Source organism: Silurus meridionalis, chromosome 27, assembly GCF_014805685.1.
Source record: "Silurus meridionalis isolate SWU-2019-XX chromosome 27, ASM1480568v1, whole genome shotgun sequence".
Taxonomy (NCBI): domain Eukaryota; kingdom Metazoa; phylum Chordata; class Actinopteri; order Siluriformes; family Siluridae; genus Silurus; species Silurus meridionalis.
In genome coordinates, this window is record NC_060910.1 from 5243017 (window position 1) to 5270088 (window position 27072).

At 37.6% G+C, this 27072-nt stretch overlaps 2 protein-coding genes across 3 annotated transcripts; both read right to left on the bottom strand.

Moving 5' to 3' along the window:
• Positions 1 to 877: 877 nt before the first annotated feature.
• Positions 878 to 10530, bottom strand: surf4l (surfeit 4, like). Its single transcript, XM_046842193.1, has 6 exons — positions 10313 to 10530; positions 7210 to 7396; positions 4886 to 4962; positions 3520 to 3563; positions 3228 to 3414; positions 878 to 2262 (listed from the first exon to the last, which is right to left on the bottom strand). The coding sequence occupies exons 1-6, from the start codon at positions 10358 to 10360 to the stop codon at positions 1996 to 1998; spliced, it is 810 nt and encodes a 269-aa protein (XP_046698149.1). The 5' UTR covers positions 10361 to 10530; the 3' UTR covers positions 878 to 1995.
• A 6119-nt stretch (positions 10531 to 16649) lies between these two features.
• On the bottom strand, positions 16650 to 26115 carry ciz1b (cdkn1a interacting zinc finger protein 1b). Of its 2 annotated transcripts, none has more exons than XM_046841121.1 (16): positions 25984 to 26115; positions 25555 to 25718; positions 24897 to 25027; positions 23836 to 23987; positions 23541 to 23652; positions 23372 to 23456; positions 23182 to 23264; positions 22529 to 22608; positions 20749 to 20910; positions 20489 to 20613; positions 19623 to 19704; positions 19440 to 19553; positions 18610 to 18717; positions 18473 to 18527; positions 18271 to 18392; positions 16650 to 17728 (listed from the first exon to the last, which is right to left on the bottom strand). In XM_046841121.1, the coding sequence occupies exons 2-16, from the start codon at positions 25683 to 25685 to the stop codon at positions 17534 to 17536; spliced, it is 1737 nt and encodes a 578-aa protein (XP_046697077.1). In that variant the 5' UTR covers positions 25686 to 25718; positions 25984 to 26115; the 3' UTR covers positions 16650 to 17533. The 2 variants fall into 2 exon arrangements, with proteins under 2 accessions (XP_046697077.1, XP_046697076.1); XM_046841120.1 differs by having other exon boundaries at positions 23541 to 23676.
• Positions 26116 to 27072: the final 957 nt, after the last annotated feature.

Consider the following 27072-nt stretch of genomic DNA (forward strand, 5'->3'; position numbering starts at 1 on the left):
TCCAGTTCACGTTCACTTTGCGAAGTATACAGCCTGTGTTGATTTTCTTCTCACTTTTACTGAGACTGTGAATATTGTTCACAATATTCGGTTTGTTGAACGTCTGACCTTTTCTTGCGCCTCGTTCTTAAATCTAATCTCTGCTTTGATTTCCACAGTTATTAAAGATGTTTTAACTCTAATCACCAGATATTAGATGTCAATTTTCCTGTCTATTAAGCAGTATAACAGGATTTACATTCAGCTTACATGGCTCATAAAAAAAACTTGGCGTGCAATGACTTTTCAGCTGCTACAAGAAACATTTGGCCACAGTTTCAGACTAATCAACATCCTTAATAAGGACATGAACTATATAGTGGCCCGTGTTATTAAATAAGGAAGGGTTATATTTTTGTTATTAATAATAATATGGGTGAGTATCATTAGATTTTGGGAGTAATTCGTTATGAATTTCAATTTCAATCCCATTCAGGTTTTCTTGGAATTATAACCTTTTAAAAAGGTCAACTTCAGTCAGTCTACAAAAGTTCTGGATAGAAATCGAATCCTTTCCAGACTGACACATCAATTCATTTGGTTTTCATCTGTTCTTGAATTTCTTAAGACTGAATAGATCTTGAGTAATCAGGCCTGTGTACTCTTTTACATAGGGTCAGGCAGATTTGGAGTTTTTTGCCCTTAATAAAGAAAATCATTATTTAAAAACTGCACTTTGTATTAATTCATGTTAACTTTGTGTGAGATTAAAATTTGCTTGATGATCTGAATTGTAACAAATATGCAAAAAAATAAATAAATAAATCAGGAAATACTTTTTTTAAAGAAAGGCTGGATGCAAACAAGACAGAATTTAACTGAGACACAAACACCATGATCACCGGTTGCTTTTTTTATTTTTCCATTTTATCAAAACATATATGAGACACTTGAGACATTTAGAAAACCAACATTTTCGGGAACTTTTTTTTCATACAAAGAGGAAAAACACTGCGTGACAAATAACAGGGTTTCATTTCTTTTGAATTCCTGCTTTGCTTGTTTTAAAAAATACTATCAGCTACTGTAAACTTTAGTGACCTGACGACAGTTTACACACAATGAACAAGGCCAATTTGTGATATAGTAAATCGACAAATTTATATTGGAATGGCGTGAAATAATAATAATTTTGTATTAAAATAAAAAGATTCTAAAAGGCCATTAAAGGTGGTCAATGACAGTTAAAAGTTCTTCTTTTCTTTTCTTTTTTAAATAACAGAATTCACAAATTGCGATTGAACTTATGCTAATCTCTTGCTGGTTATACTCCTGAGCTGTAATGTTGACCATCTCAGCCACCGTACTCACCGAGCTCCACACAATGTAACTATTCAATTCAAATCAGCACACTTATGATATACATTCATAAACAGCTACTGTAGATCTTACTGTAGATCTTTACAGGGCCAACCTTGATGTTATTATAGATTCTGTATAATATATTTCAACTATAACAGAGCTCAGATAACACCAGAGCAGCCACAGTTGTTTGAATATAAAAATAAAAAGGTACAAAATGGAATGTTTCTTTGGTCAGTGGACTCCAGATTGGCACCACAAACAGAATTCTAGGATTGATTAAAAATGTCATAATAATATACCAGACCTTTAATGTTAAAAACAGGAATGGGAGAAGAAGAAAAAAAAAACCCCAAAAGGTTCTGGCCTTATTTGTTGCTAATAAATAGAACAAAAAAAATATAACGCCTAAAAGTGCCTGTAGAAATGAAGAAAACACACTGAAACCATAAAAAAAGTGAGACAGTGCTTGGGCTGCAGAAATAAAGAGTGAGTCATGGTGATGGTTTCAGGGTTCCTTCATTACAGGCTTGGTCTCAAACTGCTCATCACTCCATATATAGTGCACTCGCTTTGAGGGAAAATGCTGCAGGAAACTAATGCTGAGCACAAGCTACAAAGTGAGCGCAAGAGCCATCTGAGGGTTGCCCAGTCTCACCACTCCTTCTTCTTCTCGTCCATGGAGACCCCACCAGGACCCCGGGCTACCACGAGCAGCAGACCTCCGATCACGGAGGTGGTCTGGAAGAAGTCGTACTTGAGGAAGTCATGCATGGGCCTGTAAGCTGGAATGGTCCAGAAGGCGTTGAAATAGAAGTTGATGATCAAGAGCCACACCACCAGAGTGAGGGCCGCTAGCTTCGTCTTGAACCCAATGGCCACCAAGATTATTAGAGCTGTGCCCACCAGGTTTTGTAAGATCTGCAAGACACCAACATTGTATATCTGTAACACACTGCTTTCTACCCTCATGACATGTGGGCTGTGTTAGATTGACACCTAGTGGTAGGTCAGCATTATTACATCTTGCATGTACTATTTTTGCACATGCCTGAAAAGAAAATGATACCACAGCCTTGAATGTTCACTGATCCATTGATTAATACTTTTATAAACAGCATTGCATTTAATTCCCTACAAAATACCTGGCTTTCTGTTATCAAAAGTGCTTATTTTATATTAAAGTTCGAACGATTCATCTTTTTTTTGTTGACCAACACCAATACTTAGCCCATACCGATAGTTTTTCCGGGTTGCGTTAGACAGTAGGAGAGTGGCCTCTAGAGGCGAATCACTGACACCACGTGTTCATCTGAAGATCTGTTTTTATTTATTTAAAGTGTTACTTTGTGTTTCCATTTGAATGCATCTTATTTTCTAAATATTTATTACAATTTATATAAACATTTATTTCATTTAGCACCTTTTCATAATTCAGTCCATTTTTTTTGTAATTAAGTACTATTTTACATGGAGTGTTTGTTTTTAATCAAGTATCCATTTTCAAACTTATAGATTGAATAATCTTTTATCGGCAAGTATGATCCAGCATAGTTTTTGGTGTCGGTAAAATCAGTCAACCTCTAATTAATATTGATTCAATTTAAAGTTGTTTTTTTTTTTACTTTTTTAAGTCATTATAGTTGAGTAATCTAAACCTAAACTTTACACTCAAACCAGCACTTTTGGTTCAAGGTTTAGAACTGTACTACAGCAGTATGTACAAACACATTCATATGGTCAAAATTAATACTGTGTCCATTAATTGAATCAGTATTCAACAGCCCATATCATAAAACATGGAGCTTGTTCTTGTGTGTGTGTGTGTGTGTGTGTGTGTGTGTGTGTGTGTGTGTGTGTGTGTGTGTATACACGCATGTGCTCACAGAGAGAAAGTTGGCATCAAAGTGGAGCAGGGTCATGAACATGAGCACGAGTAACACGCGTCCTCCAAGCTGCATGTACTGCTTAGGAGAGCTTTCTCGCACCGTGGGCACACCAGCGAACATGCTACGGCCTTCGGAACGCGACTCGGCCAGCAGCAAGAGCAAGCCACCTCCCAGTGCCAAGTTCCTTATAAAACAAGAGAGTGAGAAAGAGAGTAATCAGTGGGAATTGAGCTTAAATATTAATGTGGAAGTGATATTCGGAATTGATTTAATCTTGATTAGAACTCACCTCATCAAAAACTTCGGGTCCCACAAAATGCTGTAGGCAATAGTCTGAAACACCACAAACATAATAAATAGGAAGCCTTTTTTTTTTTTTTTTTTTTTTTTTTTTTAAAAACATCATATTCTCCATTTTCAATTCAATGAAGTGAAATTTGGTTAAATTCTTGATTCTGATTTGGCTTTGCTTAGACGGGGAGATGCAGAGCAGATACTCTGCTTAGAAAAACACATGTACAACTGGTGAAATTATGAGAAGGAGATGATTATTTAGCATGTTTTAAAGGTCTGTACCTTAGATATCTGCCAAAAGGCTTTATAATTTCATGGTAGCATGACAACCTGGATTTTAATGGAAATTTGATAAAATGTGTAAATTTTTTAATAAACTAAATATTTACACATTTTTCTAAATTGCTGTGTATAGGAGAATCTATACACATGCTATACATTACATGGAAATGTCTCTCCACTGCCTGTTTTATATTTTTTTATTAAAGCAAAGTTATTTTTTTTTATTTCTAATTATCAGAGGTAATTCTGCCCCCTGGTGGTTCAAAACTGAATGCCACATCAGCAATCTGGTCATAACATTTTGGAAAAAGAATTTGAAAAATAAAAAGAAGACCAATATTTTTTTCTTCTAATGAAAAAAGCAAGCAATTTCCCCGTCTCTTCGTGGGTGCATGTAAAAATATTTATATGTCTAATTGCAAACTACACCACAGCAGTTTTAAATTCAGTCTCTACAGTCTATAGATGTAGTTACACTACCCAATACATGTACTTGTCTTTTATTAGGTATGAGCATTTTCGTAAAGACTTTTATTGTACAAGATATCTAAAATATTTAACGGAAAACGTTTTAACTAAGGTCACTTATACAGGACCTAATAACGCAGACTAAACACAGACGTATGCAAATGGTCCGCCAACTACCGGAATCCACCTGATTACAAATATTTTCAGATATTTTACAGATATTTTTATCAAGTGAGCTTACTGCATAAACGCTGTCGTCTTCCATTAAAAATGCAGTCCAATAAAATATTTCCTCTGATGGTTTTTCGATTTTTTTTGTTTTTTGATAGTCTCAAATTATTGCCCTGACAGAAGTTGCTCTGCTTTTGCCATCTGTTTCAGTTGTGATGACCTGAAAACTAGTGTTTCTTACCTGAATTTAAAGGAATTTAGGACTCAACCTACTTCTGCTGCCTGATAGAAAAACACCAACTGACACTACCATCCATCTCCTAAACTTTATTATCTTTAATGATATATTTTAATAACTGGACCCAGTTATAAATGTATTTTCTAGATACTGTTCATGAATTCCATGGAACAGCTTTGTGCAAATTATTTGAACGACCCACCTGCAGTCCGATGATTCCAAATAATCCAAAACAGGCATACTCCACAAAATTCCTGCTCAGGATCAACACACAACCGCCTGTAACCAGAGAAAATAAACACAATACAGTTAACATTAACTTGTACAGACAGCAAATTCACAAACTTTTCCTAATAAAAAAAGCAGTCAGTATCACCATATAATAATATTATATTAATATACAGGTGCTTATTTTAGTAATTCAATACCAAAAGTGAAACTTGTATATTATATAGATTCATCACACACAGACTGATATATTAAGTGTTTATTTCTTTTCATTTTGATGATTATGGCTTACAGCTAATGAAAACTCAAAGTTCAGTATCTCAAAAAATTTGAATATTACTCAAGACCAATACATTATTATTTTTTTTTTTTATTAATTTTCAACACAGAAATGTTGGACTACTGAAAAGTATGAACATGTACAGAACTCAATCCTCGGTCAGGGCTCCCTTTGCATTAATTACTGCAGTGGCATGGAGGCGTTTGGTCTGTGACGATGCTGACGTGTCATGGAAGCCCAGGTTGCTCTGATAGCGGCCTTCAGCTCTTCTACGCCGTTAGGTCTTGTGTCGTAAATCTTCCTATTTACAATACCCCATAGATTCTCCATGGGGTTTAGGTGGGGCAAATTTGCTGGCCAATCAAGCACATGGATACCATGGTCCTTAAACCAGGTACTAGTACTTTTGGTAGTGTGGGCAGGTGCCATGTCCTGTTGGAAATTTAAATCAGCATCTCCATAAAGCTGGTCAGCAGAGGGAAGTATGAAGCACTCCAAAGATTCCTGGTAGACAGCTGTGCTGACCTTGGACCTGATAAAACACAGTGGACCAACACCAGCAGATGACACGACTCCCCAAACCACCACTCACTGTGCAAACCTTACACTGGATCTCAAGCTACTTGTGCCTCTGCTCTCTTCTTTTAGACTCTGGGACCTTGATTTCCAAATGAAATGCAAAATTTTCTTTCCTTTCATCTGAAAAGACGACTTTGGCCTACTGAGCAACAATCCAGTCCTTATTTGTCCTTTGCCCAGGTAAGACACCTCTGACGTTATCTCTGGTTCAGGAGTGGCTTCAAACAAGGAATGCATCAGTTGTAGCCCATGGATACGTCTGTGCGTTGAGGCTCTTGAAGCACTGACTCCAGCTGCAGTCCACTCTTTCTGAATCTCCCAAATTCCTGAATGGGCTTCGTTTTAACTTTTTCTAACGCATTATTTCCTTCCATTCAACTTTCCATGAATGTGCTTGGATACAGCACTCTGTTAACAGCAGCTTCTTTAGCGATGACCTTTTGTGTCTTATATGGTGTTAATGATCGTCTTCTGGACAACTGTCAAGTCAGCAGTCTTCCTCCATGATTGTGGAGCCTGAACCAGACTGAGACACCATTTAAAGGCTCAGAAAACCTTCGCAGGTGTTTGGAGTTAATGAGCTGATTAGAGTGAGACTCCACAAGTCTCCAATATTAAACTTTTAATTTTCTCATTCTATATTTTTTTTTAAATACTGAATTTTGGGTTTTTATTAGCTGAAAGCCGTAATCATCAAAAATGATAAGAAATAAACACTCAAAATAAATCAGTCGGTGTGTGATGAATCTATATAATAGAGCTTTCAATCAGTAACCAAGAGCCTTGACCACTGAGCTCCCACCTCCCCATATGAGCTAAGAAATTATATCTCCATCCATGTTTTATGAGACAAATAAGATAACCGTGATGAGTGATTATAGATGCTTTGGCTTAGAGCTGGGTGATCTTTCAACCAATCTCAATACAATTTTTGATTAAACAATCTTTTTTTATCAGGACATATGTAACAGGAAACTTCTCCTGAGTTTGTGACTAAATATTTTTTATTTATTTTTACAAGATATGGTTGACATGGGATGGAGTATAATATCATGAGTGTTCTGCTATAGAGCTCTGACCTCAACCATATTGCACACCTTTGGTACGAATGTGAACGATGACTGGACCCCAGGCCTCCTCACCTCACCTACATCAGTACATGACTTTACTAACTCCCTTGAGGCTTAATGAGCACAAATCTCCACAAACACACTCCAAAATCTAGTCGAACTTTTTCCCTCTGGTTGCTGAGTGCTAGTGACTGCTAGCCTACTTCTACTTTAAACCGTTGCTCATTCTTTGCTAATCCAGGTCTATGCACTACTTAACATTATTTTACTTTGTTAATGATAAATTGTGAACATTTTTACTAAATCAGGACACGACATTGTGATGCATCATCATTGTGATTGATCGTATTTAACAGTCCACCACCTTACCTAGCTGTCCCAGTAAGTTTATTAGGACGAAGAGCGATGCAAGGAAATAGCCACACCCCCACGAGCCCTCGATGTACTCTTTCTGCTCGCTCCACTGGAACCACATCCTGATACCGTCTTCGAGGAAGGTGCTGATCAGACACAATCTCGCTACGTGGGGAAGGTACTGCTTCGTCACTCGCAGGAACTGAAGCAGATAAGGAAGAACATTAAAGCTCTCACTGCAGCTGTGCAGCACTGTAATAACCAGTTAACAGCATATTAGAACAGAGGTCTCTGGTCCTGGATGATCCACTACACATTGTAGTGTTTTTCTTGCTCTAACACACAAAACAGGGTTTCTGCAAATGTCAATGTCAAATGTAAGACTTTGTATGACTAAGCTTTTATGACTAGCTGAGCTAAGGACGAAATTTAGGACCTACATCACGACAAAATATATAAAAACACACACACAAATACGTTGTTAGTGACTGGCCTTAGCCAAGCCCTAAATTCATTTTTTTTTAAACCAAGTATCGCTAAACTTTCACTTTTTCATAGCTAAAAAAATTCAATCCATTTTACGTCTGTAGAAGAGGGATTCGCGCCAATGACAGAAAGCTGATTATGCAGAAAGTGCATTTTGAAGAGCATTAGCATTATCTAGAAATCTGAAAATTAAAACCTGTTTAAAATAAAGACCAAGAATCGCAAATTCAAGACTTTTTAACACCTAAAATTTGGATTTTTTAATTTTTTATTTAAAAAAAAGTTTTAAAGACCCTGTAGAAACCCTGCAAACTGCATGTCTGAAAGAGGAAAATGCATATCGCCTTACTGATCTGATCAACGTACTGCAGTTGTGATAACTTTTTAATAAAAAAATTAAAATAAATCTCTTATTCAACATGAACAAGAACTAATTTTACATAAAAAAAAGGGAAATAAATCTGATTTAAAAACATATCACACATTCAAATTAATCGCCTTCCAACACGAGCAACAATGACGTTATGTGATTACATCGCAGAAAAGTGCATTCAATTGTAGATTATATATCATTAGACCCAAATTTCTGACATCGCAATATACATAAATGCAGCCTTCTGAACTCCCTACACAGACGTGCACATCCCAGTCATAATCTGAACACTTTTTAGCTGAGTACAAAAGAGAAGATAAAAAAAAGTAGCAGGTGTGGCTCTCATCATCATCATCATCATCCAGTAATTTATATGCTTTAAATTCACATCTGAAAAGTAAGTCAGCAGCGTCAATTATCGTATCGAGGATTTATTTTTGTCTTCCAGCCCAGATTGTGTGAATTTAGGATTAAGAATTTAGGCTATTTGTGAATTCTCTTTCAGCTTGGAAATCTCAAATCAGGAACCAAGCAATATTAATCATTTACATTAAGCAGGACCATTGTGTCTAGTTATGATCAATCGATATTTTCCTGAAACAATCCAGATTTCTTTTCATTGATCTTTTTTTAATTAGAATCACGCCACTCAACATTACAAATTGAAACCAGGAGTTTTAAAGCTTTTCGTAAAGTGTAAAGTAGAAATGTCCATGTTTCAGTAAGACGATGTAATGCATGACATCACCACATATGGGGTTAATTGTACTGCAAAAAAAAAAAAAAAAAAAAAAATTCTAGTCTTAGGCTCAAACAAGCATCAAGACAAAAACATCATGCATGAATAAATGAAATCCATAAGATGATTGAAACAAAAATCAAAAACACAATGCCAGCACCCGTTCCCTTTGCCTACACCAAATTGCAGCCAAAACCCAAAACTAAGGCAACTCTATGATTCATATATGAAAAAACACTATGATTTGCCCACAGAGGCGTTCATTACAAAATTGAGGTCTGGAGTTTCTTGTGAAAATGTCTGCGTCACCAGGCTCTCGGGTGAAGCCCGGCCCCTCTCCAGGCTCGGCAACAGAGGCAGGAAGTCGAAACAGCCAATCAGCAATCAACAAGTAACAGCCAAGATTGCACATGAATGGGAAGAGACCTTTAGTGCAGCGTAGGACTCAATCAACACAGAGTCAACACAGCATTAACACTCATTAACTTTAGGATCATGTTTGTTTAGTTGCCTAGCGTTTGACAACACGGTACATTTACTCAGTTTGTAACTGCAACCTTTAATCAAGTGTAAGAGAATAAAGTGAGCCTTTTTTCTACTGAGAGAAAGAGAAATCAATTGCTCCAGATGGCAATGAGACACAGCAGCCTTCACTGGACTGTATGTGTGTGTGTGTGTAATAAAGTGTATGCCCTGGCCTTGTCTTTCTACACATGAAGGCTGATGTGACACAACAATCTACACTAATTAAGTGCTCCTGAATGAGAATGAATCAGTGCTTTGTTTCAACAGTTATAGCAGGATCCATTTCACTGCATTCACCAGCACAAAACCAGACGTTCGAACACAGGGTTCGTCTGATATGGAGATTATCGGTGATTACACTCATTATTTGAGCCCCATCACCTGCAGGTCCAAACATTCATCATGCTATAAACAACTTAAATACTTGTGTGTGTGTGTGTGTGTGTGTGTGTGTGTGTGTGTGTGTTTTCAAGGTTGGAAAGTGTGTGTATTAAATTATTCCCATTATTTGAAGATTATATGGGACTTGTACTCTCTAACTAAAGGAAATCTATTAGATTTTATTTCAATATGCACTTTTAACAAATGGACACTGTCCTAAAAAGATGAATGTTATAAAAGATGAATTTATAAGTATGAAAGAGGTTCAAGGCTTCTCTAATCTCCAAATCTCCCTGATATTTATCTCCCCAATCTTTCATCATTACATTTGCACTTATTTCATGGTATGATAATAAACCCAGTTCACTAATCTTCACTTTTTTTTGTTTCTTCTTACTTTCAGTATTGGACCATGCACAATCCAGGATTCAATTAAAAAAGAAAGCAATCAATTTTTTCCATTTGCAAAGCTTCACATCAACCAGAAGCAATATGTAAACAAAGAGGAAATAAAAAGTCATAACAATGAATAAAGTGTGCACTTGCACAAACACACAGGTTTGTGTGTGGATCTCGTTTCTTCTCCATCAGGACAGGCCGTGTGGTTCTCCTACCTGATCCGCCACGTCCTCCGCGGCGCTCATCACACTGTTCTGGACCATCTCAGCCTGCTGAACTTCCTACAAACCCTTCAGGTTTCAGAGATCTTAAAATGTATGCAAAATAATGCTGGCGGAAATCTGCGTCCTCCTGCAGGTGTTACAGCTTCTCCAAACGCGACGTCTCGTTATCGGTGGAAAAGAAAAAAAAGAAAAACATCGCCGCCCCATAATGCCTCAGACTGGGGCTGATACCGCCACCTGGAGGTTACAACCAAACCTGCATGCCACGTGGACCAACGCAGCCAGCCTGGGTTGCCAGATCCAACTTAGTCACATGCCTCCAGTAAAACTTCCTTTTCTTTAAGCTCTTGAAGACCGTGTTTATAAATGATTGGGGGGCCAGTGGTGGATAAACTACACGAAAGTTAAAGTAGAGATACACTAAGTAAAATAATACTCCAGTAAAAGTGCTCCCTTTAAACTTTCACTTCAGTAAAAGTACAAAGGTATTTACTTTTAAATGTACATAAGTATCCAAAGTACTATGATTTCATATAGCAATAATGTTCATCATTTTTATCACATGACTCTGTTACTCTCAGCACACCAGTCTATTAATATATTGATATTAATGATTGATATCGATAAAAATGATCACAAGCCCAAAACCTTTTCAACTACTTCAAAAAAAATAAGGCCACGAGTGTTGTGGCGAGTTCGAGTCAGGAGATTCTTCCATCATTTATTCCTCTCAATATGTTCTGCATGCTGTTGAACTGTATGTTCATGCTAAGTAGATACCACCAAGCGAGAACCATAACAAGTTCAAGCATGTGCTCTACCCTGATTGGTGGCTTGTTGGAGGGTCCTGGAGGGATCTCGGACCCTCCATAAGGCACTAGGTTTCCCCTAGTTTCTTACTTGTAAGAAATAGATTTAGGGGGTCCCCAAGATTATTTTAGTAAAAAATATATGAATTACACATCAACTGGGGACCCCTCCATAAGACTTGACTAAATTCGAGCACTGAAAGGACTAATTTAACTAAATGTAGTTAGGTAAAAACTAAGATATTTAATTTTGAATTGTAGATAAGTTAAAATCAAAGTATCCTTGAATAGAAATACTTCAGCGAAGTACACATACGTGAAAAAGCTACTTAAATCCAGTTACAAATTACATTTACTTTAGTACTGTCCACCACTGATAGGAGCAAAAACGGCCAAATGGCTTAATTTAACACTAAGGCATAGGCTATAACAAAAGCAGGTATATCCAAAATTGTAATTATAATGAAATGATCTGATGTTTCAGCATTTAAGATTATGAATTTAAGTATCGCTACAGGGACATAATCAAGGATGATGTGTCGTGGTCATTTCTGTATGATGAAGGCGCCAAAAAGAAGAAACTGCCATTTTCACAATTTGTCTTCAGTAAAGTGAATGGTAGTTATCGCATCAAGTCTCTTCATAGTTGCATTAAGTTAAAATTTTCTTAACTTTGACACATCACTGGACATTTCAACATCTAGTGCTCATGTCAATAAAAATCACCAGTTTTCATGGAAAAGGAATGGTCTCCAGTTGCTTGGTCACTGTCCCAGTTGTTGAATGTGTGATTGTGTCTTTGGTCTTACAACCCCCAAATGAATTTGCAACTAATTACAGTTTTGTTTATTTTATACCCAATACAATTACAATTCAGAATCAGCCATACTTGCCAACTATAGCTGAGCAAACAAGACATTTGTTGACACAAACACACACTGCACTGTACAGTGCTGGACATACAAAAGACGTAGGGCAAAACAAAAACCTCATAATGGTATACAGTGCAAAAATATCCCAATCCTTAAGAACACATTGATCTGATAACAAATAATGCCCTTCGTTTCTTTTTCTGCTTAATTCCCACCCACCAGTTGCCTCTTTCCACTCACCCTTTCATCACTGCCAGTTGAGTTTAGTTGGGATTTGAGCAGTAGCATGGTTTAGAAAATGTTCAATGTTTGGTAACTGGCGACATCTTGAAAATGATTAAATTAAAGTTTTATATGGATTTTTCTAGCTTCATGCTTATTTTACATTTGTAAGCCTTTTACATTATTTTGTATCTCTGCATAAAACTGACATGAAATGTGATTAGGTCTTTGAAGTCATAAACCTAGATATAATTGTGCAATAATAATAATAAAATAATATGGTAGTTTTTGGATTTAAATATTGAGAGGAATTATTGAACATTAAAAATGTTTAAAAAAAACTTTACATTCAGTAATAATATCTTCACGGATGTATTAAGAATTAATTCAGACGGGTATTTCCAAGAACTGCTGATCAATCCTGCACAACAGGTTGTAGGAATGTTTGGCCTGTTCCTCCTTACAAAACGTATTCAATTCAGTGATTTTGACAGGGTTCCTTACAAAAACTGTACTTTTAAGGTCTTTCTACAACATTTCAATCTGGTTAAAACTCCACACACTGACTTTATTATGCTGTAACCATATTTTGTAGACATACTTGTGTGCTAAAGGTTATTGCCGTGCTGCATGACCCACTTATGTTTACGGATAAATACGTTAACATTCTTCTGTAGAATTTGTTTGTACAATCCAGAATTCATAGATTCATCAGTCATGGCAAGCCAATCTGGACTGGGGACTGCTACCCTGATTCTTCCCAGTCCATCTATCCAGAGAACCTCTTTTTCTGTAATCTTCAAACATTTCCATGTGGTCTTAAGCAAACTTGTGCAGTAGTATTCATTTTGGAGAGTTGTGGCTTCCTTCATGCTAACATGCCATGCATTCTTCTTTAGTGGTTGCTGATGATGGACTCATGAACATTGACATTACTCAATGCAAGAGTGGCCTGTTTGTAATGACCTGGAGTTATTTTTTGACTTTTATAATATTTTTCACTATGTCCTTTATTTGCAGATCACCTCCCACACAGTGGATTGATGGAGGCCAATCGGTTTAGAAATGGTTTTGTAACCTCTTCTAACTTGGTGGGCATTGATAACACTTTCTGAGTTTCTCTGTGGATTGAGTCATAGCACAGATCAATAAACCTATGAGACGAAGACCAGACGGTAATAGTAAAGCCATAGGTTTATGCGCTTGAAACACAGAACTTGCCAAACTTACATATAATTGCCATTTCCTTGACTGAAACACCTGACTGAAACCCACCCTTTTAAATCACCCATACTCCAAGAGAATCAAATAGCGTTTCTGGCAAAGATATTTAATGAACTTTTGTTTAATAAATTAACAATAAAATCTGTGTTTGTGCCATTTCTAAACTGTATTCTCTTTTTTTTTTCATTTTAGGACTTGATTGAACATCTTATCACTCCTTAACATTTTGTGTATTTCTGCACAGTTTAAAACTGTGCAGAAATACACAAAATGTTAAGAGGTTTACAACCTTTCTACTAGCACTTTTTGTGTATATTCCAAGCTCAAACTTTTTGCAGTTGATTCTGAATACACAACCTTTTACATGTCCTAGGAATTAAGTGATTGTTTCAAAACTAAACAATACTATAAGTGATAAAATAATGTATATAATTATTATTTAATTATACCCAATGTAATGGGAAAAAGATGTTAAGATTTGGTGGGAATGATGCAGCCACACTAGCTTATAATATAAAAATCAATGTCGTAAGTGGGCTACAACACTTAAGGAGGGATTTAAAACACGACCTGGCAACGCAAGCGCCACATATAGCCGTGAAAAAGAGGGTTGAATCAGCAAACTGTAGAAATTTATATTCGGTGTGCATTTATACTTTAAAAAAGTGTAAATGTAAAAGTTACATCAGATTTTTTTGTGGAAATATTAATATTAAATTGTTTGTAATAAAACATAACTCGTCCCTGAGGAAACGCCTCACCCTATCTTACTTCCTCAATGCTTACTTGGTTGCCAGACCCTTCCTTGTTGTTTTTACTGACTGCTTCCCTGGTTGAACTCAGTGACAAGGGGTTTAAAGGCGTATAACTTATTATAGACTTATTAAACATGCCTAAATTGTTCATCACACCATATATCTGAATATTTGTTCATATTTTATATAATAATTTATAAAACTAAAGATTTTAACACTTTTAACACTTCAAAAAAAGCACTAGCTACCTTCTTTCACACACACTATATGGACAAAACCATAACATTTGTATGCTTTTGTAACATCCCATTCCACATTTAGTGCCTGTTTACTTTTTGATAATAATCTCCCTACTTCTGGGAAGATGTTGAACGATACATTGAAGTGTTCTTGTGGAAAACTGTGCACATTGCCACAAAGGCAATTTAGGTACTGATGTAGGCCTGAGTTGGAGCCAGGATTCCAATTCATCACCAAAAATGTTTAATAAGATTGAGGATAGAGCTCTGTTGCAGGTCACCCAAAATCCTCAGCACCAAACCATGTACAGCATCTTCATGGAGCTGAATTTGTGCACAGGTGGCATTGTCATGCTGGACATGTGACCCCTAGTACAAATGTAATGCTACCACATCCAAAACCAATTGTGTGCCTTTAACATTTTAGCAACAGTTTGGGAAGAAACACAGCTCAGTTGGGGTTTCTATTGGCTCAGCTTTGCCAAAAGGTTTTAGACCTGAATCTTGTTAATCTCCTCCAGCCCTCATCTTGTTATGTCTGCAGGCGGAGTCCCGGTGACTTGTTTGCTTGACACAGGCTCGATGGTCTCCACTATTACCGAAAGCTGTTTTTTGCACCATTTTGAACCACAGGGCAGGAGTTACAACTTCAGGCTGCTAATGGCCTAGTTATCCTGTATTTCAGTTACTCGGAGCAGGAAATTGAGCTTTGTGGTCAGGTTATCTTAAATTGCGGAAAGCTTGTTGTTAAAGACCCTCTTGGTGGCCTGTGTGACCGGGTTCCGGGGGTGCTTGGCATGAATGTTCTGAAACAATGCTATCAGGAGCTCTTTGGTCAACATGGCCCTGCTCTTTTTGATTTGCTAGATGTGTCAAAAGCCCCACGTTGGGTATCTCAGGCATTACAACACTGCTGTGATGTTAACACCATAACTAGTGTAAATCATACGAGTACGGTTCAGGTTCGCAGGCCGTGTCATATTTTGGGGGATGTTTGGGTTTGTCCTGACTACTTGTTTTGATGAACATTCCAATGTTCAATGTCCAATTCCAAAGTTGTACTCTTAGAGCCCCCTGAGTCTGGTTTGCCTGCAGGGTTGCTGGCTTTTCCAGCCATGGTTCAGGTAAGCAAGGGGACTGCTTATATATCTGAGGCTAATGCTGGTGTGACTGAGGTCATGCTTTATCCTCGTTTCATGATTGGTACGCTGAACAGTGTTTATGTGGTGTGTTTATCAACAGGTGTTATTGAGGTTCCGCCAGTTTTGTCTGTTGTGAGTGCGCAGAATTCCACAGTGGGATCCACTATCCAGGAGCAGGTCAAGCCGTTGGATCTGTCGAGTTTGTCTGAGGTAGAACAAAGGCAGGTAAGGGTTTTTTCTCTATAAGTTTTAGTCAGTGTTCTCTACTGGGTAGGGAGACTTGAGGTGTACTAAATTGATTTCCCATGACATCACACTCGTAGAGACCCTGTTTCAGGAGCGTTTTTGGCGAATTCCCCCGTCAGAGTATGACTTGGAGCTGTAGCCCATATGCTTCACCAATTGTTCTGGTTAAAAAAAAAATTTGTACTTCATACCACAGATGAGATATCAGCTCATCATTTCTGAAACTTTACAATCGATTAAATGCTTCAATCGCATTGCACCGACACTTTAACCGTGCGCTTACACGGCACTTACAGCTACAGTGTGTGTTTCAGGAGAGGTACAGTATAGTACTGCTCAGCTACAGAGTACTATAGAACAAATCTAATCATGCTATCGTGTCTTGAATTTGGGGACTATTAGAGAACGGCGCATTTATATGCTTTTTAATACAAAAACAAATTTAGTATTTTATTAAGGGGGAAAGTTGGATGTTCTCCTATTCTTTCTGGATATTTTTTCCACCTCACACCACAGATGACATCAGAGCCTCTGTATATGGCGCACATGGTAAAGGTGCAGAAATTAGTTTTTTTTTTGTTTTTTTTTACTTCCTTCCACAGCTGAGATCTGAGCTCCTAATTTCTAAATCTTTAAAATCAATAAAACGTTTTCGGTTGCACTGCACTGATAGTTACAGCATAGATAGCTAAGATCGCCAGGATTTAATCCCATCCTGTCTGATAACAGGGCAAATGCGTTTCTGTTGTGAGCAAAAGTCACATTGAAATAATACATTCAAAGTAAAGTGTTAATAAATGTTCTCGGGACTATTTAAAGTTTTAGTTTAGTTTCCAGCTTTTAATACCAAGTCACAAAATATTACTGCAAGAGATTTTCTAAATCTCAACCTCTTACCACATATATGATCAGCCTGTACACGTCCACTACGTTACATTGCACCCGTGACAGATTTATTAAACAGTTTAAAGAGTGACAAAATGTTAATTGTTAAGAATTCTATGGAAACAATGTTACGAACTCGAGTGATAAAAAGAAGGTCTAAATTGTTTTCCAATAAAAAACATAAAAAAAAAAAAAAAAAAGATGTGGTTTTAGGCTCTTTATCAAACAAGGAGTTTGCACTTATTTAAATAAATGTTTTTAATGAATAATAATAACATGAATAATAATAAAATAACATTGGATAAAAAAAATGCTAAACAAAGCTTGTACCAGGATGTCGTAAGAAATAGGGGATAATATTTGTTTTTTTGGCAGGATAGCATAAAGAAACTGAAATAGTGATGAAGAAACCCATCGTTCTATTAAGTAATAAACTTACTTTCCAATTTATTTTTGTATTGGATAGAAATGAAGACTCTCTCTCTCTCTCTCTAAATAAAATATTTAAAAAGAGAGAAAACTTACACCACTATGTATAGCTACATGGTCAAAGTTTCAAAAGTGGCATATTGGCATAATTCATTAATAAACTAATGTCAATCAAGTTCAGCTTCTGCTTGTTAGAATCGTCACTATAATATGCACATCAATGAGACTTTGAGGTTTACTCAAACCTTCATAATCGTTTGAAAGAACCACAATTAGAGATTTTTTCAGCCCTCCAAACCAATGATGAATGCTTCAAATCCAAACTAGGATTGTGTGGCGAGGTCTCAGGCAATGGTTTTGAGGTTGGAGCCTTGAGGGAAGGATTTATACTATTGCATGTTTCTGTGGGCTGCATCTGGATGTATAACGAAATCCGACTGATTTTCAAAGATGATCTCTTCCTCATGGCCGTCCTTCATCTCTGCATTGCATTCAATGATGTTCTCAACATTCTGCACATCACCTTCATTCCTGGCTGGGTTTTCATCATCCTCCTGAGGTAGGTTCAGCATAGCTTTGTACTTCTGTAAATATCACATTTGATAATGAATAGCAAAAGCGTTCAGAATCTCAGAAAACCAACATGTACGTAGAGTAGATAAATGCTCTATAAAGTCTTTTTACACTATTTAAATTGAGAAAATGCCTATTTGTGAACTGGCAAATTCCCCCCTCCACATTCTGGTTAAATATGCAGGTAATTACATTAAAATTTAGTTATATTAAACAAATTAATATTATAGTAAAAAAAAAAAAAAACAGTAAATAATAGCCAAATCCTATACATTAATTGGTGGATCAATGCAAGCAACAGTCTCCTAAATGAATAATCATTTCTCACAGCTAAAACCCATATAATTGGTGATAGAATCTGGCAAATCCCTACATATTCTACAATACAGCCCTTCAAATATACAGTCTAAACAGAGAAATGTTGTCCAACATTAAGATAGTAGAAGGACAGAAACCACCACATGTAATGGATGCGGTAACCCCTTCTGATTGTTCTCTTATTAGTATAGTTAAAAATGATGTGCTGTTAAACTGTTTGGAAGCCTTTAATCACCTGAACATTCTGGTAGTGAGTGAGAGATTTGCAGTGCGTCTCCCGAGCTCGAGACTCAAACTGGTAAAACTTGTGGCAGAGTTTACAGAGAAAGCCTGCTACCGGGACTACAAAACTGGTGCCTGTAGGAAAAAAAAATAATTTAAACCCATCCCTATAAAGAATGCATCCCCAGCTGTGTCTTTCCAGATTCAGTGCTTACCATACTGTGTGTCTGGGTCATACTCTTTATCATCAGTAATCTCTGCTGGATTAACCTGTTAAAGAGCGGAAGGTCATGGAATATTGAACAACCAAATGAAAGGATAATATAGCCAAATAGTAACCTGTAATAGTCACCTCATCTTCGCTTCCTTCTTCCTCATAGTCATCTTCCTCTTCAAAGCAACCTATGGCATCTAATGTTATGAGTTCTTCCATGACTCCAGGTCCTCCTCCCTCTTTTAGCTGCAGTAGAATAGAGCAAGCTATTATATATATATATACAATCTAATCATATCACTGTAATATATACAGTATTTCACTTTTGTCAAAATAGCTGACAACAAAAATGAGTACACTCTGTAAAGTGATAACAGCTGTACGTTGTGTAAAAGCCACATGTCCTATTCATCTTGTTCATGTTTTTGTCCGCTTGACAGGACCATTTAAATATGTGTATCTTGTATTAGAGCAGTTAAAACGTAGTGCTTTAGTACAGTGGTCATTATATACTAAAAGCAAATACACATATTTGTATGGTCCTGTCAAGCAGACAAAAACATGAACATGATTTTCCTACAGAAAATCATAGATTTAGGTCAGGCAAGTTTGCTGGCCAATCAAGCACATTGATACCATGGTCCTTAAACCAGGTATTAGTACTTTTGGCAGTGTAGGCTAAGTCCTGTTAGAAATTGGGCTTCGTTTCATCTTTTTCTACCATATTTTTTCCTTCCATTCAACTTTCCATTAATGTGCTTGGATACAGCACTCTGTGAACAGCAGCTTCTTTAGCGTTGACCTTTTGTGTGTTACCCTCCATGTGCAGGGTGTCAATGATCGTCTTTTAAACAACTGTCAAGTCAGCAGTCTTCCCCCATGATTTTGTAGCCTGAACCAGACTAAGACACCATTAAAAGGCTCAGAAAAACTTTGCAGGTGTTTGGAGTTAATTAGCATGTACACACCTCCTCGACCAGCTGTTTGTGCTCAGGGGACTTCATGTGCTCCACAAACTTGCGAGGAGTTCTGAAATGTCGCTCACACACTGTGCAGAATGGTCTAGAAGAGACCTTTGCCATCTGCAATCAACATGGGAACGTTAGCTGTAGAGCACAACAAAAATGACCTGATTTGTGCTCCTTTCATACCTTGTGCTTTTTGGTTCTTCTGTGTTCGATAAGGTCACCGGTAAAGTGACACTGGCAGATTGCACACCAGCGCTGTAGGCCTCTGTAACACATCACACAAATACAAGCATAACAGGCTCGAAAATGTATCCTCCCACATGCCACAACACTTACCTGAAAAAGTACTTAACCACAGGTTTATAAACATAGATCTAATCTATTGTCCACACCAGATAATAATTATTGTGGAAATTCAACCTATTTGCTAAAAAATTACTTCTCTTATGCAGTATTGGGCCATGTGTTTCACACCTATGCCTTTAGTGGTGTCCTGCCAAAATCAACCACCTTTTAATGCCATCATTATGATGCCACGACTATAGAAACCATCATTATTATAGAGAAATGCAGTATAATAGAGTGCTGCATCACAGACAGGTATCTGATACAGTGAGAATAAATACCAGTACTAAAGCAAGAGAACCAACAAGTCTCCTTTCTTAAGCTTAACAACTGATATTGTGATTTGTGGTGAGAGTAGGGAGCAGGTTGAGAAGAGCCTGGAGAGGTGGAGGTACACACTGGAGAGAAGGGGAATGAAAGTCTGTGGGAGTAAGACAGAGTATGTGTGTGTGAATGAGAGACAGAGAGAGAGAAAGAGAGAGAGAGAGCAATGAAGAGGTGAGGTTGCAGGGAGAAGTCCTGATGGGCCACCACTGTCTATTACGAACTATTATGTGAATCTGGTTAGGCACTTAGAGGAACTGCATAAAATGTCTGATGCTTTAATATGATCCATTGCAATGTGGTATTCTAATGTAATTCACAGGAGCATGACTTCCCAAAACTGCTTTTATTGCTACAAATGAATTAAGTATAATCCTTGCCTGTATTTGCCCTGCAGTGATTGGTGCATTTTAGGTAGCAGTGTTGCCAAGCAGGTGTTACTCAGGTGCTGAATCTCCATCATCTTTTGCTGGTGCTTCAAACTGATCATATGAGTCTGAAATTCCTGCAACAATCCAACATTTCAGTGCATCAGAGATATAAAAAACATTTGCTGTACATTCATGGCAGCTTAAATAAAAAAAAAAAATAATAAACCCCACTCAGACAGGATGTTATACTTAGAATATTATAATCTGACCTGTTGGTCACTAGAAATCATGTTGCAGATATAGCAGCAGTATTTGTCTGCTTTGTCCATGCTTGGTCCTGCAGCTGCTGCCTCCTCTGACCCAGTGTTGAACGCCCGACTCTCACTGCGGTGCTGAATGGTCACTTTAAGAGATGTCCCTACACCCAGCACCTGTAGATATATAGTGTGTGTGTATTGAAATCTAAAATTCCCTCCCATCCATCCATCCATCCATCCATCCATCCATCCATCCATCCACCCACCCATCCATCCATCCATCCATCCATCCATCCAAAAGTGTATATATTAAAGTAGGTACACTGCTCACATTTTAGCAACCATTTTAGAATATCTTCTCAAGGGATGATTCTCCTGTATAGAAATTTTACTTGGAAATGGAGTTTATAAATTATAAATCATGTACATAAATATTCACAGCCTACAAGCTTGGCACATATTTTTGGGCAGTTTCTCCCATTCTGTTTTGCAGTTTCATCAGTTTGGATGGGGAGCGTCAGTGTGCATCTATTTTCAGATCTCTCCAGAGATGTTCAATAGAGTTTAAGTCTGGGCTCTGGCTGGGCCACTCAGGGACGTTCACAGAGTCATTTTGTTATCTTTGTTACTTTGTTATCTTGGCTGTGTGCTTAGGGTCGTTGTCCTGTTGGAAGATGAACTGTTGCCCTAGTCTGAGGTCCATCTATCTATTTCCCTCTATCCTGAATAGTCTCCCAGTTCCTGCCGCTGGAAAAACGGCACGATGCTGCCACCACCATGCTTCAATGTAGGGATGGTATTGGAAAGGTAATGAGCGATGCCTGGTTTTCTGCAAATATGAGGTTCATCATTCAGGCCAAAAAGTTCAATCTTTGTTTCTCATTGTCAGGTGCCCTTTGGCAAACCCTAGACAGGCTGTCGTGCGTTTTATTGAGGAGTGGTAGCAGAGATGGTTTTTCTTCTGGAAGGTTCTCCTCTCTCCAAAGAGAATTGCAAAAGCTCTTTCAGAGTGACCATCGGGTCACCTTCCTGACTAAGGCCCTTCTCCCTTGATCACTCAAGTGGTTCCAAACTGCTTCCACTAATGGATGATGGAGGCCACTGAGCTCATTGGGGCCTTCAATGCTGCAACAATTTTTCTGTACCCTTTTGCAGATCTGTGCCTCGATACAATCCTGCTTAGGAGGTCTATAGACAATTCCTTGGACTTCATGGCTTGGTTCGTGCTCTGACATGCACTGTTAACTGTGGGACCTCATATAGACAGGTGTGTGCCTTTCCAAATCATGTCCAATCAACTGAATTTACCACAGGTGTACAATCAAGTTGTAGTAACATCTCGAGAATCATTGGCAGAAACAGGATGCACCTGAGCTCATTAAGTGTCATGGCAAAGTCTGTGAATACTCATGAACATGTGATTTTTCATTTTTGTATTTTTTATTTTTTTTTATAAATTTGCAAAGATTCCAAACAAACTTCTTTTATGGAGTATTGTTTATAGAATTTTAAGGAAAATAATTATTTTAACCCATTTTGGAATAAGCCTTTAACATAACAAAATGTAACGTAATGTGCTGTGAATACTTTCCAGATGCACTGTATACACGCTGCACGCTTTCTTAAATATATCCAAGTAGAATTTTTATATTATCGTCTTTTGAGAAGATATACTAAACTGATTGCTGAAATGTGAGGGGTGTAATCACTTGTGAGATACCGTAAGCTCTGGAGCTAATGAAATATAAATCGAGTGGTATAGAGAAGTATAATTACTGCCAATCACTCGTACCTCTGCTGTCCTGCTCTGCTCCAGTCCATTGTCAGCTTCAGCAGATGGGCATTCCTTCTCTGCAGACACGTGCATGTTTTCTAAGGTAGGTACAAGCAGACAAGACCAACATTATTTATATCATACAAAGTATATAATTTAACCCTAAATATAATTAGAATTATTTTAAGGATAAGGGGCGGAATCACACTGGAGCTAGTTCAGACATCTACATTTCTGGCAACTGTGCAGTGAAAAATGTATGGAAAAATTAAAAATATCCAGACGATCCAAACTATTTAATAAATAACCTTGTACATAGCACTGTAATTCTAACAATCAATTTAATTTATATTCTCATCAAAATCATCAACCTGAATTCTCGTTTCCTTGCGTACAAGTTTCTTCAAATATAATTCCAGAAGTGAATTAACCTCTTCTAAAAATAATACAGCTCTTTTATCAGCACTGGTTATGTACCTAAATCCTTAAAACTGGCTGTTATTAACCCTCTATTTAAGAAACCTGACTGTGACCCTTGTCAACTGTCCAACTATAAGCCAATATCAAACCTTCCCTTTATCTCAAAGATTTTAGAAAAGGTTGTAGTTATGCTCACACCTACTTAGGAATAAAAATTTTTTTGTTTTAAATGTTTCACATTGTCAACTGACCTTCCTGCTCTTGTATCGGCGACGAATCTGCCAATTTTTGCTCCACATCAGCACCTTCATGCTCTTCGACCTGCTCATTAGCTCTGTGTACATCAGAATGTGGGAATTCAGCTTAGTGACACACACGTAACAGCGGCTCATATTTAAAGTCTCAATGTAGAATTATTCTTTATTTATTAATTATTATTACATGTGGTTCTTCTGCTTTTTCCCAGGAGGCTCTTTCTGCTCAGTGGATGAGCCCTGACTTTCCACAGACGCTTCTGGTTTCTTTCCTGCATCCACACGAGACTGAATTAAACACGTTTCACAACCATCTACGTGCAATCATATCAGAAAGTGCTTCTATTGGCAGGCACCTGTATTCGAACACATCAACTCGGCTTGCTTCGAAGTTTTTACATCCGCTCTGCATTTGCTCATCTGTCCATTACTTTTCTCTTCAGCTACATGGCCGTTTTGCCTCTTTCTCTGAAAATAGTGCATAGAGCCGTCCTAAAACATAAAAATGTTCATTCGATGCAAACAATCGAATTGGACTTATCACGCCCCAAACAGCTAGAAAAAACAACAACTTGATATTAATTAAAATAAAAAAATGTATTCAATCTAGATTAAGGTTCTAAAAATAACTCATGGATAAGAATCTGTTACCTTATTCATAAAAGCTCCACGATGTTCAGGGATAAAAGTCATGCGTGGGGGCATCAGTGGAACACCGATGGGAGCGGAGCCGAGAAGAGACCGGCCGCCTCCTGGAGATAAAAAAGGTGGGTGGAGCTGCTTCCCAGGACACGGTGACATCTCTTCAACAGTGTGAAACAGAAAGTGAAAGAACATTAGGGCATTCATAATTCACTGTTACAAAGTTAAAAGGGTGGCGAAGAAAAAAACATTTCGAAAAGTCATTATTCATCAAATTTGCACCGATAGACTATTTTCTGAACAATGGCACGACGAGCAACGTGCTGATATGAGTCCATTTCCTCAATTTCACACTTTTTATCATTACATGGGTGTAAATTCTGCTATAAATATGTATTTACTGCATTATTTTTACACACATTCTATTTCTACTTTTTGTTTCTAATCTGCTTTTTTGCTTCAATTCTTATTACATTGTAAATTCTGTTTTACGCCGACTTATTTTTGTACTTAGACTTAGTTTTATACTTTTTTTTTATTTCTAATTATTTTATTTTTATGCAACAACGTGTTTATTAATGTGTGAAGTACTTCTTTATGGCATTTCTCGTCTATTGATGATTAAACATATAACAAATTGTTGTTTTCAGAATCACATTTAACATACAGGCACTGTGTATCTGCATATCAGTGCTGGACTGAATAAGACTAATATAAACAATGACAATATTTTTCATTAAATTATGAATATTTGGATTTACACTACATGCCTACACAGCTAATTTACCAGAGTTAATAAAACAACTCAAACTGGAGTTCATATAAATCAGGGTGGAGTTAAAACTGTTTTATTTCACTCTTTATGAAGAAGTGTTATAGTACATGCGGTCCAAATGGATGTTTGTTTCACATGTTTCCTTGAGTGTCAATAAGCCCATCCTCCTCCTCGACAACGTACGCTATATCAAAATCAAGCCAAAGCTCCGGCTAATCTATTCTTAATGAATGATGAGTAAAAAACATTTCCAGTTGATGAGTAAATGAAGACAGATCTGAGGTAATGTGTATACCTGGCCGTCGAGGCAGGGGGATCGCGTGCTGCAGCAGTGGGTAGGGACCGAGGAGGCCCTGGGTAGCGACTGGACGAATACTCTGTGCAGGTGGAAACGGATGTCCTCTGGGAGCTCCTCTGCTTGGCATGCTGTGAATCAGTATTAAACTTTTTGAAAGGCTGAAGCATGAGTGAAAACTATTTCCATAACTTCAATCAACTCTTAAAAATCAACCAGCTCATTTACAAATCTCTACTACGGGAATGCGCTTTGGTATTGCACACGTTTTCCTTTATAACATACTTCTGTAGAAACCAAATGTTATTTTTGCTCACTTGTAATGAAACTGTAATGAAACTGAAAACTTATAAGGAACAAACTTATAGGCTCTAAACTTATACATTACTCACATATAACCTATACATATAATATGGATGCCTATAAAGCTGCTTTTGGGGACAATGTCTATTGTTACAGCACTTTACTGATAAAACTGAATTGAATAAAATCATATAAGAATATTATATTTTGGGGGAAAATTATATATATATATATATATATATATATATATATATATATATATATATATATTTCCCAGATTTATTCTCTCTCTCTCTCTCTCTCTCTGTGTGTGTGTGTGTGTGTGTGTGTGTGTAGAAAGCTAAGGTGTTTGTACCGTGTCCCAGGGCGCAGGAAAGGATCTGGCTGGAGAAAAGCAGGGGATGTGGGCAGAGACAGCAGTGGAGGGATGGAGGTGCGAGACTCCCCTGGAAAGCGCTGCAGCTGCTTTTCCTTTGGGCGAATCATCTTTGGTTCCTTCTTCCCTCTGGCTGCACAAACCTGCAGAGAACCCGGAAGTATTGCCCACAAGACTTTATTATTATTATTATTATTATTATTATTATTATTATTTCAGAGAAGACTATGACAATCACGTGTAGTCTTTGTGCAGACTCTTGAAGTATGAAACATGTGCATGGAACACACACACAAACACTTTACAACAGCTCACGAACATCTCCTGCGATCAGTATACAGCTCTAAAGATACATAATACACAACATATCTATTTATTTTCGTATGATTTTAAGTTGTGTGTAATTACCGGCGTTTTGCTTTATTCAAAGTCCACTTTCCACAACAACACGCGTTTTCTTCGTTCAGGTGGTGTAAAAGTCAGATATTTTCTTGTGCGCCCTCTTGCGGTGTGGAGGAAAAGCTGCAAGGTCTGGGCTTATTCCATAGTGTACAGAAATAATTCCTTTTACTTGATCACCGACTGATTACAACTATTCACACGCGAACAAATTATAATAATTAAAAAACACAAATCATAAGTTTTTCCTGCAGACACCCCAAACATTAAATAAAGATTTTAGAAAATAAATCTTCTTTCGACTGCTTCCGTTAGGGGGCGCCACAGCGGATCATCCGTCTCCCCACTACCCTGTTCTCTACATCTGCCACTTTCAAACCAACTACCTGCATATCTTCCCTTAACACATCTATAAACCTCCTCCTTGGTCTTCCTCTTTTCCTCCTTCCTGGTGGCTCCATCCTCAGCATTCTTCTACCGATATACCCCATGTCCCTCCTCTGCACATGTCCAAACATCTCAATCTAGCCTCTCTCATGACAATTGTCTCCAAAACGTCCTATATGTGCAGTCCCTTTAATAAACTTATTTCTAATCCTTTCCATCCTCATCACTCCCAACAAAAACCTCAACATCTTCAGCTCTGCTACCTCCAGCTCCGCCTCCTGTCTTTTACTCAATGCCACTGTCTCTAAACCATACAACATCTCAGGTTTCACCATAGTCCTATAAACTTTCCTTTCACTCTCACAGATACTCTTCTATCACAAATCACTCCTGCTATCACTCTTCTCCACCCACTGCACTCTTTCCTTCACTTCTCTAACACACTCTCCATTACTTTCATTGCTTTTCACTGTTGACCAAAGACACCTGAACTCCTCCATCTTCTCCACCTCTTCTCCCTGCAACCGCACCCCTTCACTGCCCTCCCTCTCATTCACACACATGTACTCTGTCTTACTCCTACTTACTCTTATTCCTCTTCTCTCCAGCCCATACCTCCACCTCTCCGGGCTCTTCTCAACCTGTTCCCTACTCTCACCACAAATCACAATATCATCTGCAAACATCAAAGTCCACAGAGACTCTGACCTC